This window comes from Apaloderma vittatum, unplaced genomic scaffold, assembly GCF_000703405.1.
Source record: "Apaloderma vittatum isolate BGI_N311 unplaced genomic scaffold, ASM70340v1 scaffold3222, whole genome shotgun sequence".
NCBI classification, from domain to species: Eukaryota; Metazoa; Chordata; class Aves; order Trogoniformes; family Trogonidae; genus Apaloderma; species Apaloderma vittatum.
The window spans coordinates 76,791-89,055 of record NW_009704000.1 but is presented as its reverse complement, the minus strand read 5'-3'; the positions used below and the strand labels follow the sequence as shown (position 1 = coordinate 89,055).

The window sequence follows — 12,265 nt, the reverse complement described above, 5'->3', positions numbered from 1 at the left end:
TGTGATTCAGATGGCACTTCCACAGTCATGAGTGACAGTGCTGATTTATCATAAGAAATGTTTTGAGGGTAATTGTGTGATTGAATATTTAAAGGTGCTGATCAGAAATTTGTGTTTATTCCTTTTTTTTTTTCTCCAGTTTAAAAGATAGAATCCTGAATAATGTTTTCCCCCTTTCTTTTAATAAACTTACCACAAAAATGTCAGTGAATTGCTAAGAGACAGTAAGTACCAGGTGGGAAACTGAGCCTTTAGTCATAGAATCATAGAATTGCCAGTGTTGGAAAGGACCTTAAAGATCATCTAGTTCCAGCTCCCCCGCCATGAGCAGGGACATTCCCCACTAGACCAGATTGCCCAGAGGCACATCCAACCTGGTCTTAAAAACTTCCAGGGATGAGTCTCCCACCACCTCTGGGCAATCTGTTCCAGTGTCTCACCACCCTCATGGTGAAGAACTTCCTAATGTCCAATCTGAACCGATCCATCTCTAGCTTTAATCCATTCCCTCTAGTCCTGTCACTATGTGACATCCTAAAAAGCCCCTCACTGGCTTTCTTGTAGGCCCCCTTGAGAACTTGGAAGGCCACAATGAGTCCTGTTTGCATATTCTATTTTGTTAATTTCACTTGGATAGGCTAGACATCAGTATTCATTTAGAAAAATTCAAAACAGGGAGGAAAGTACTGAATTGGGGTATAGGGATCAGAAAATCAAAGAACTATGTAAGAGTTTTTCTTTACTGAATTGGGAGACACCGGCACATAAAAGGTAGAGTCAGCTGAAGGAAAGAATTAAGAGATGGGATAAAATGAGAGCCGGGGTGCTTTGTAAATTGGCAGATTTGTGCAAGATGAACTAAAGTCTAAGGAAGGAATGCTGACTGCTGCCTTCTGCTATGGCTTGACCTTAACACACGGCTCAAACTATTGCACTATCAGTCTCTTTACATAAATAAAAGATTATTTTATGTGCGTGAAACTTACTTTATCCTGTTCTGCAAGACTGATGCTTGTTATAAATATTTGTGGCCTTTGTTAGAAATTTTTCCCAAATGGCTACTCCTGAACTTTATGTGCGTTAAGCACCAGCTGCAAGTGGGAATTTGCAGGTGTCTTAGCTGTTACTGTGTTTAAATCTCATTCTGGTTTTCCTGGAAAGCATGGATTTTACAATGCTGTCAGAAAAGCAGATTCTCTTCCAATTCATAGCTTGCTTTAATCTGAAACGTTATCCAGACAGAGTACTCAGTTGTAGAAGCTGACCTCTGACTGTTGGAATAACTCATAAGGAGATGGAATTAGGAGGAGAAATGTGCTCTAAAACTGCTTTGAATTAACTTGCAGAAATTGATGAAAGTCCTTTTAGCTTATCCATGCATGCGCCACTTGAGATAGTAGGGGATCAATTAGATCGGAAATTGCTGAGACGTCAGTTGTGAGCAAGGTTGTACCAGTGGGAGAACTGTTTAAAGATTCCATCCCTGTGTTGCACTTCGCTACCCTATTTTAGTGTGCTGCCACAGTCATGTCAGTTTGTGCTGGACATCAGCTATATTGATGAGACTAGGCATAAAGTCTGCTTTAAAAAGAAAAGGTGAAATAGAAGCAGTCTTGTGGATGTACACTGTTTAGACGAAGTTAATGGTCATCTCGGATGCAAACAGACTTTGCATGACTTAGAAGTATTAGGAGATTGAATTTGAGTGGTGACTGACTGAGTCGTCTAAGGCGGTTTACGTGGGCCACCTTCTAATGCAGAAAAAAATGTAATTATTAGAGGCATTTATAAGAAGGATGAAAAATACAAAGACAAATTTGTCTTGGTCTCTGAAAACTTACATAAGTCACGGAATCATAATAACATTTAGGTTGGAAAAGGCCTTTAAGATCATGGAGTTCAACTGCTAACCCAGCACTGCCAGGTCCAGCACTAAACCGTGTCCATAAGCATGACATCTACAGGTCTTTTAAAGACCTCCAGGGTGGTGACTCCACCACTTCTCTGGGCAGCCTGGGCAACCCTTTTGGTGGAGAAATGTTTCCTATTATCCAACCTAAAACTCCCCTTGATATCCTAGTGAAAACTTAGTAATACAAAGAATTTCTAAGCAGTTACTGTAGATATCATTTCTCTCCTATGAAAAGGCACTTATATATTTTTTTAAATTTTTTTTCAATCCATCCTTTTTTTTATAGATACAGAAAACTGTAGAATGCAATAAAGTCTTTTTGAAGAAATGTTTTAGCCATCTGGAGTTCATCTTTGATTTCATTGTGATTTTTTTATCTGTTTATTTTATTCGAGTAAAATTCATGGTACTTTGATTCTCTGAATTGTCAGATGGAAAAGTCGAGCATTTCCATTTAATCTAAATTGTAAAACGTTGAAACATAGTAAGTGAATAAAGAAAGAGGCATACCAATTTGTAGGGTGGAATTCTTTTCTTTTTCCAGAAGAGGTCAGCAGAGCTCTGTTTCTAATTTGAAGCAACTTCGATGCACAGTTTCCTTCACAGAGAGAAATTCAAATTAAATTTCTTGCTTCTAGATGGTGCATGAAATTCAGAGAATATAGTAAGACTTTTTTTCAAATAAAACTGTATTGAGCATATCTCTATTGACTGAATTATATTTTTAAGTGAATAATTTAAATGGCCTTAAGTTCTTTACAAAACAATTTAAAGTCTTCAGAGCATCATTATTGCAGACATGTTAGATTTCTTCAATTTTAACTTTAGCAGACTTGACCATAAAACTCTGATTACTAGTGTAATAGCAAATTATTTTTTTCAATTTTTTCTTTTGCAAAATTTTTGCGATTTTTGCATTTGTCTGCCATCATAGCTGTGTTTCTGACTCTAGCCTGCCTAGGATATGGTAAAATTTCCATTGCACTAGTTGTGATAAAAGTGGATAATTTTTATACCTTTTATAGAAACTTGTTTAAATTTGACAATTTTCAAATATGTGTGGGAAAAAGCAATGGCAGCTCTAGATGCCAAATTTCTGTTGTCTCCTAACAGAAAGCTAACATAGTACTTCAATTTTAAACAAAAATAGACTTATTCCATATATAGGGAGGATCTTTCATCCTAGTCAAAAAGAAGTGAATGGCTCAGATTTTACATAATGATTATTTAGTAGGGAAAAGATCAGCCAATGAAATGGGGGAAAAAGTCTTCAAAATTAACATTGGATACTTGTATATCTCTCTGTGAAAGCATCCAAGCTTACATAGTTTTCATGTATTGTATATGATTAGCTCTTTTGTTATTAAAAGTGTATTTTTTAAAATATTCTAGTGCTGAAAGATATTTTCTCTGATTTCTGTGCATGTGTGTGTAACCCGATTCAAACCTTTAGTTTAGCACTGATTGCTTGAAGATGTGACTAGGACTCTAGAATAAGAGACTAGTACTTGCAGCGGTATAATTCAAGGAGTATATGAATTGTCCTAAATTTTATACCCTGATTCTTTTTTACACATCAGTGTTTCGTTTGTGCCCCTTACTTGGCACTGGTGAGGCCGCACCTCGAGTACTGTTGCAGCTCTGGGCTTCACAGTACAGGAAGGATGTTGAGGTGTTGAAGAAGGTACAGAGAAGGGCAACCATAATGATTAAGGGACTAGAGGGTAAGTCCTGTGAAGAGAGGCTGAGGGAGCTGGGGCTGTTCAGCCTGGAGAAGAGGAGGCTGAGGGGAGACCTTATTGCTCTCTACAACTCCCTGAAAGGCAGCTGTAGTGAGACGGGTGCTGGCCTTTTCTCCCTAGCAAGTAGCTACAGGACAAGAGGGGATGGGTTCAAGATGTGCCAGGGGAAGTTTAGATTGGGTATTAGAATAAACTTCACCGAAAGGGTGGTGAAGCATTGGAACGGGTTGCCAAAGGAGATGGTGGAGTCACCATCTCTGGACGTGTTTAAAAAACGCCTGGATGTGGCACTTCAAGAGGCGGTTTGATGTTAGGGTGGTGTAGGGCTGTAGGTTGGACTTGGTGATCTTAAAGGTCCTTTCCAGCCTTCATGATTCTGTGATTTTATTTCTTTTCAGTTTGGTGTTTGTAAAAAAGCAGAGTCCTAAATTCTGTGCTGTAGATTTCTGAAAATGAGAAGCTGCTGATGTCAGAGTTTGTTTGTTTGTTTGTTTTTTTCTTGTTGGAGAATGCAGGTGGTGATATTGGATGGTTCTCAGAGATCTCTGAAGTTCTGGACTTACCTTGTATTGTACTGTAAATCCCTGTAGAAGCAGTGCTATCAGTTGAGATCTGCTTTAGCTAGTACTTAGATTCACCATGCATGCGTGACTCGTGTATTTTGTATGGCTTCCCATTTTGTGTTCTTTGAGTTTTGGGTAGGATGAAGAGCAGGTGTTTGGCATGTCATTTGATTTGTCATTCCATATACTAGTAGTAGCATGTGCACTTTACAGCGTTAAGGGTCCCCATTACATATGCATTAAGCAATCTGTGTTTGAGGGGCCGGTTAGCTCAGTCAGTTGAGCGTAGTGCTAACAACGCCAAGGTAACGGGTTCAATTCCTGTTCGGTCCCCATGTGTTGCCTCATCTAGTCGAGAGGTGGCGTCCCTGGCGGCAGGGAGGGTGGATTAAAATGATCTCTAAGGTCCCTTCCAGCCTAGGCCATTCTATGATTCTATGATTTGTAAGCCTGTGAGTTCTTGGAAGTAGCCTTTGTCATTGCCTTGTTCAGTGCTTGATTTAAGTACTGAAAAGGAATGAGTAGAGGTTACCTAGGAAGTTATATGCACAGTGAATCCAGATGTCAAAGCATTTGTGAGAGAAGGTTGTATTCTGCCATGCTATAATTAAACTATAAGCTGCCTCAGTTGCTCACATCTCCTACAGATGTCTTGTGGAACAATGTGAGCATATTTGTAGAAACATACATGTACTTCTAAGCTTTTGGAGGAGCTGATTAAAAATTTGAACTATTTTAAAAGAAAGAGAACTGCTTACAGGGTTCCACACCCCTCCTGCCCCAGGACCACTCAGCAGACAAATGTCAAAGAAAAATATGAAACCCTGCCAAGAATGGCCTAAGTAGTGATACTTACATTCTACCTATATATAGAATTAGTACAACTTCTAGAGAGTTTTCCTTTTATGAATGTCCAGTTGAACGTGAAGTACAACAGGTTTTGTGCGAAAAATCTGCAGATTTGGTTTTAATTACCATTTATGTAATTATTATCAGGTAATAGCTAAAAGAAAAGAAGATTCTGGAAAAATAAAACTCTTACTTCATTGGACACCAGAGGACATGTGAGTATATTGCTAGTGATGTGGTACAAAATTCAAATGGGAAAGGATTTACAGTGGAATAAATGAGCTGTCTGTCATTAAATTATGTTATGCCTTTGAATATTTAAGTTAAAGTTAAAAAAAATAATTTAGAAGCTTAAAAAATAATAAACAGTGCTTTGATTGTTTGTTTTTTGGTTTTTTTTTACTTCAGTTTTCAAGTCATTAGACTCTGATACCAATTCGAGTAAATTTGAACCTGTATTTTTGATGCATTTTGTCACTATGGGTGTTACGACAATTAGTTGTTGAGTGAGGAGTTCAGGCTGATTTTGCTAGCCATATATGTAAGGAAATTTATCACTGAGCCAACTCTGTTTTACCCCTAGAGTCATTATGATCCTAAAATACTTTTAGGTACTGAAAAATGTGTAGTCATCAGTGTAACAGTGGAACTAAAAGAATATTTGCCCATATGCCACAATTTAACAGTATTATAACCCCAGTTGGCCCTTTGAGGTATCCATCTCTTATTTCTGCTGTTTTGAATTCTCCCACTGAAGCTTGGAATACTCTTTCAGCATGTTTGGCTGCTTTTTTCTCTTGGGTTTTTCCAAGTTTTGCCCTGCTCAAATTGGTAGCCTTGTGTGTAATGCAGGATGAAGATACTGCCCTCAGGTAGCCTTGGGATACATGAAATAGTGAGTGTACTTTAGAAATAATTTGACTGTTACTTTAAAATAGCTGAGATCTTATCTCTTCTGACAGAGAAAAGAATTTATATGTAAATATTTTGATCTTAACTATGTGGACAAGTAGAATAAATGTTTGTTTTTCACTATGCTGAAGGAGAGCACTAGGCAGAATAGTTTTAGGAGAAGCAGTAGCTGCGTGTTCCATTTTCCACAAGTTTTAAGGCGATTAACTACTTTTCCTTTTAAAGGTAAGAATAATTATAATTGAATTTATTTCTTCGATCCGTACATGTGCATACAGACGAGTTACTGAGACCTTTACTTCACACTAAGATAAATAGCTGCATAAGGAGGGTGAGTGAGTTTAGAGACTCTTAAAAGGAACTTCAATTTTACTAGGAAGATATCTCTAAATTGCTAGAACTCATAAGGTAGGGGTGTCTTGAGTATCAGATGAAAGTCATAGTTCATGCAACTAACTTTAGAACAAAGGGATCTTTTAGATTCAGTGCTGCTTCTAAGTGATTGAGTGGCATGGTTATGCAAAACCTTACTGTAACAGAAGTTTACCTTTGCTGTGGTGAAGCAGTTTAAATTACTCAGTTTTGTAGTCTCCCAAATTAGTCATGTGCAGTAGTGTGAACTTGGCAGTGTGACTATTATAACTGTTATTTGCAGAAGCTTAGGATTGCTGGTAGGTTATCTGCAGCAATATTTGGCATTTTTGTGCAATTTTCAAGCGTAGCTTTTTGCTACTTATTGCAGCACTAGTAGCTGCAAGTTTCCGTTCAACTTCAGAAAGAGTAAGGGAAAACATTCTAGTAAAAAGTAGGGGGTTTTGCTTCATTTAGGACAGCTGGTAATACTATATCTAACAGCATTCTGAAATTACTCATATAAAAATACTGCAGATGAAGACAGTTAATTGCATTTTAAGATAAATAGCATTAAAAAGCATATAACAACATAAAAAGTAAGTAAAAAAATAGAGTATTTTTTCTTTCTAATACAGAGTCAAATGAACTTTTTGCTTGTTTATGGATACAATATAAGAATCTTTGCATTGGAGAAGTCAAGTTGGTATTCTCAAGACACCCTCAGTAGAGGTGTCTTGACCTGGTTGCTCAGGTCAATGAGCAATGAGTTTTATATTTCTTGCATGTTGGTTGGGTTAGGTAGAGGGTATATTTTGTGCATTGAATGATGTAGTTTTGAATTATTGAATATTTGGTAGATTCAATTTTATCTTTGTTGTTACAGTTAAGAAGAGCAAATGCAAGGTATCATGAGTAATGTAATCCGTCTGTTTTACACAGTGAATGTACTCGCACTTTAGGAAAGCTGAATGCATTCATGGTGGTTACTTTCTGTTGTGCTGAACTGTTCGTCAGCCTTTCAGATGGAGCTAGTAGTAATGATTTAACTTTTTCTACTCTGAGTCATCTAAAGAAACTGTTGAACTGCATCAAGTTGTCTGTACATTAAGGATTTTTTTCAGGAAAAGTGAATACTAGTCTCTAAACCATTTCCTGTACAAGAGGGAGATAACTTCTAAAAGTTTTTTCTAGAGCAACAGTTTATTCTTTCTGCCACTACTTATTAGCTTGCCGAGTTGTTGTCTTATATGTGTATTTCAAATAGTCTTTGCATGTGAAAAATTTCCTTATTTGCTCTTTTTATTGTTTTGCATCTTCAGCACATAGCTTATACTAAAAATGTCTTCCAAGTGTTGCTTGTCAAAAAATGGTTTTGACTTTATTAAAAACCAAGTCTTATGTTGTACTTTTCACCTTTCATGATCCATATTAAACCTTAATAGATATATGGATTGCCTCTTGGGGGAGTTCCACACAGGATCTCACCGACTTTTCTTCTTTCTTCTACCTTCATCTGAAAAGGGAAAAGAATTGTTGGAGAAACTCTTTTTCTTACTACAGAAGTTCTCTGTTTCATTTCATTTTTTAGATGCTTACCCAAAACATTGAATTTGAGTTAAAGCTAACTTTCATTATGGAAAAATAGAGATTCAGTGTAATAATTTGCAAAAATCTGTAAAATTGCATATAGCTTTTGTCGGAGAAAGAACTGTTTTGTTTGGTATCTCTGAAACTTCTTTCAGTATGTTAGAGTTCTTGGTTGCAAGCTTAAACTTTTTTTTCCCCAATCTGAAATTGATTTTTGATGCCTAGGTCATGTGGGGGGAAAAAACCAACAAACCATATTTTGGGGGGAAGGGTGTGTTTGGTGTTTTGTTCTGTGGTGTGCTGGTATGGTCTTTTTTTTTTGTTTTTTTTCTCTCTCCTCCCCTTCCCTTCGATAGTGGAAGCAAAATGGATCACTTGATTCGTTGGTTGTTCTGAACAGCCATGGTCAATGCTAATTATTGGAAGGAGGCAGGAAAGCAGTTTTTTAGTAAGACGCTGATAACCTTGCAAGTCCAGTGCCTTTCTTAACAATGTGTTACCTGAAAGCCTCATCAGGGCCTTAACCCAATGTGCTTTCAGTAAAAGAAGAAATAATGCAATAAGTCACTCTGAAGTAGGCATGTTTGGTTTCAAAGAATTAAACTATAAACCATCGAACAACTGTGTATGTTTTCCGCAGCCCTTTACGCGAAGTTTAACCTTATGTGGCACTGAAGCCACATATGGTTTGTAAAGACCAAGTTTTATTCCATCTTGTGATGAGAACTGTTACATAGCCAAAATATTTTTTGTGGTGATTGCCTGGATTTCCTGAGAAGATAATCAAACAATTAAGTTCAGCAAAGTTGGAGCATATTGATATTGAAAGCTTTGAACTTGCAGCATTCACGTTAGTGTAACTTAGAGCTCAATGCCTGCGGTATATTCTTTTTTGACAGCATCAAAGAATTTTATATCCAATAAAAGAAAGTATTTTCAGAGGTCTGGGGTTTTTTTTACAGCTACCTATTTTTCACATTAAATTGTTAAAGTGGGGAATGTACTGCCGTGGTCACTGTGTGTTTGGTTTAATATTCTTCTGGAATACTTTAAATTCTGTTTAGTGTAATTTTCACACTGAGAACTTGAAAAACTTTGAAGTATAACGTGTAAAGATTTTCCTCACTCCAATGAAGATGCTTTTTAAGCAGTGAAATGTGAAGATTACTTAAAAAACCCTCAAATGTACTAGTTTACCGCATAATTTTATGGTAAGAAAAACAGTTGATATTTTTTGAATATTTTTTATTTTTTTATTTATTTATTCATAGTCTGCCTGATGTGTGGGTAAATGAAAGTGAACGACATCAGTTAAAAACTAAAGTAGTTCATTTATCAAAACTACCAAAAGATACTGCCTTGCTTCTGGACCCAAACATATACAGGTAACGTCCTAATTTTGAAACTTTCTTTACTTAAATATAGTCTTAAGCCTCACTTAACTTTTTGACGTTGGAAAATCAGGATTACTAATGCATTATACACCAGACCAGGGAGCCTTAATGCCGTCAGCGTCCAGGAGTTAAGTTCTGAGGGCTTAAGTTGTTTCAGAATTACTTAACTTCTTGAACTGAACTCTAGTTACTGAGAAACGGGGAATGTGTGTATTTACCAAGTGTATTTTACTTTTTTGTGCTTGGTGTACAGAAATTCTAGTAAAGGAGGTACATACAGTGGAATCCTGAAAGATCACTTCTGTTAAGATCACATACTGGTTTGTATACCAATTTTTTTAAAGTCCAAATTTATCTTTACATATTTTATATTCAGCTGTAATACATGCAGTATTACCTTCAAATCTGTACTTGTGTGCAAGTACTGTTATTTTTTTAATACAAGATTCTTTAGAGGGGACAGAATGGGACAGTATATGTTACTTGTCTTTAAGATGCATTCACATTTGTGTTTTTAGGACTTCAGATTGGCTTCTAATCCATCTCGTTTCTAATAATTTCCTGATTTTCCCCCCCCTCTTTATTAGTATGCTCACATAATTGTCAGTACCCACAGTTCTGTGTGTGTACAGTTTTTAAAGGTAATCTGAAATGCTTAATTCACTATTTTTTTTTTAACATCGAAAGAGACACATTTATGGGCTTTGTATTAAAAATTCATGGAAATAAGTTGGGGGGTGGGGAGGGGAAGTTTTTTCTGTCATAACAGAAGTTCAGTGTTCCTGTGTTTCTTCCTTAACATCCACTGATCTAGTGTCTAAAGGAGTAACTAAAACACTAATCTGAGGTTTGATACACGATAAGCCTTTCAGTTCACCTTTAATCTTCAGTGTATTTCACTAATCAAATTAATGAAAACTTGGTTTACAATATGAATATAAATCATTGTACTATATTTGTTAGCTTTGTAAATGTTCAGTAATTCACATACTAAAGTATTTTAAATACTTATGTTAACAGTAAATCATAAAAATGTTATGAGGAAATTCAGTTGTGTGTTTTAAAACTGCTCAATACAGTGATTGTTTATAATCTAATTTAGGTATAAATCATCCTTATATTGATTGCATTTGCAGAACTCAATAGATTAGTTTGATTTGAAAAGGAAAATATAACTTTCAAAATGAACAATTAATAATCTTTGGAATTAATTCCTTGGAAAAAATGAGCAACTCTTTCTGCTTCTCCCACATAAAATTAAGGTCCCATTATATAATGTACTAGATTTTTTAGCTGTAGATATCAGCGTGTGATTAAATAAAGAGCTTTAGGACCAAGTGTAGGGGAGCAAAGATATAAACTTGAAAACCAAAACTTTTCACAGGAAAAAAGTGGTTAAGGGAATTCTAGGACAGCTATTAATGTCGTGCTAAAATGATGGCTTCAATAGAAAGTTTGAAATAATTACCTGAAATGTGTGCTAATATGGTATCATCTAAAATAGCTTTCAGTTTTAATCAAAGTAAATGAAAGTAGATTTTTATAGTAATGATTTCATAATATACTCTAGTTGACTCAGATTTACATGTCAGGGCCTATGCATAAAACTGTATTATCTTCTTTTACAGAACAATGCCCCAGAAGAGGTTGAAGAGGTAAAAACCAAGCAAGTGGGGACACCTGCAGTCTTAGTCACTGACAATGGATTTAGAAATAAAGTTGCACATTAGTCAAATCCCATCCTTTCTTTTTTTTTTTTTTTGTTTCTCCTTAGATAAATATTTATGCTTAGTTTAAACATTCTGTGAATGAAGTTGATGCTTCTGTGGAATATATTAATATATTACTGTATATCCACATTTTCATGGAATGGTACTGTGGGAGACTGAGCAAACACTCTTCTGGCAACTTAGTGGAACAACTAAAAGGCTTTGCATGCTTGCTTCTTTAAGCTGCGTTTTTCTTTAGTGAATACAGTAGTTTATATTTGATGAAAAGAAAAAGTAACCATCACCATTTACTCACAATTCCCAGGAGAACTGTTAACAAGCTATTAGGCTTCTTGTCACTGTTAACTAAATAAAACACATGCCAGACAGTAAAGCAGCTACCAAGGGATTATCCCATTGCCCTTCAAGTATGGTGGATAGTAATCATTTGTCATTTGTAATCTCGTGTCCCTTTTACAGATCCCTAAAATATGTTGGATTATAATGTTTAAACAAATGTTGATGGAATGCTTGTCTTTTCCAGTCAACTATGAATACATATAGTACGGTTTAAAGATGTTAAGAGTGTTGCAGTATGTCTGACCCCCCTTTTCAGGAGTAGTATAGTATGTTAATGCAATCTGCTTTTATGTGATCCGTATCAATGGATGGTTTTTGAAAAACCTCTACTTAAGCAGTTAGTGTTATTGGTGTTTTATTTTACTTTTTTGACCCTTTAGGATCCCCATTCACTTGTAAAGTTTGCTTTTTTTTTTTATTTGGCCTAACGTTTTCTAGATGTAAAGAAAATGGTATTTTTAAAAGAAAATAATCTAGAAATTCAATCCTTTATGTACCAAAGTTGGCTTTGAAAAGGAAAGTAAAATCATTTTCTTGCTTAATAAGCAAGAAGCCATGGATTTTTTTAACTGACAAATAGAGATGTGTCTAACCTGTTAGTCTTTGTATGGAGACAAAAATGTTGCATATAGATAATAGGACATTGCTTGTAAATATTTCAGCAGATTTGTAATATATTTTTATATTATGAAATGTACTGTAGATGTTTTTCTAGAGGCATGAAAGTTAAAATGTATATATTACGGTAGAAATAATATTGAAGGATATTGTAATTCACTAGTGCTGCCAGAAGAATTGTTTAAAAAAAGCACCTTCCTTAACAATAAAAACCCCCTTCTTTTACATACCTAAGGGACTATATACTACTGTTTATATCTGTTGT

The 12,265-nt window shown here is 35.6% G+C and overlaps 1 protein-coding gene across 1 annotated transcript in view; it reads left to right on the top strand.

Annotated features, from left to right (window-relative positions):
- The window catches only part of AEBP2 (AE binding protein 2), a 31,581-nt gene extending 20,047 nt beyond the window's left edge, over positions 1-11,534 (top strand). Inside the window, exons 5-7 of the mRNA XM_009864857.1 lie at positions 5,214-5,281; positions 9,191-9,304; positions 10,942-11,534. Coding sequence (XP_009863159.1) covers positions 5,214-5,281; positions 9,191-9,304; positions 10,942-10,972 — 213 coding nt within the window. The 3' untranslated portion in view covers positions 10,973-11,534. The remainder of the gene's footprint in view (positions 1-5,213; positions 5,282-9,190; positions 9,305-10,941) is intronic.
- Positions 11,535-12,265: the final 731 nt, after the last annotated feature.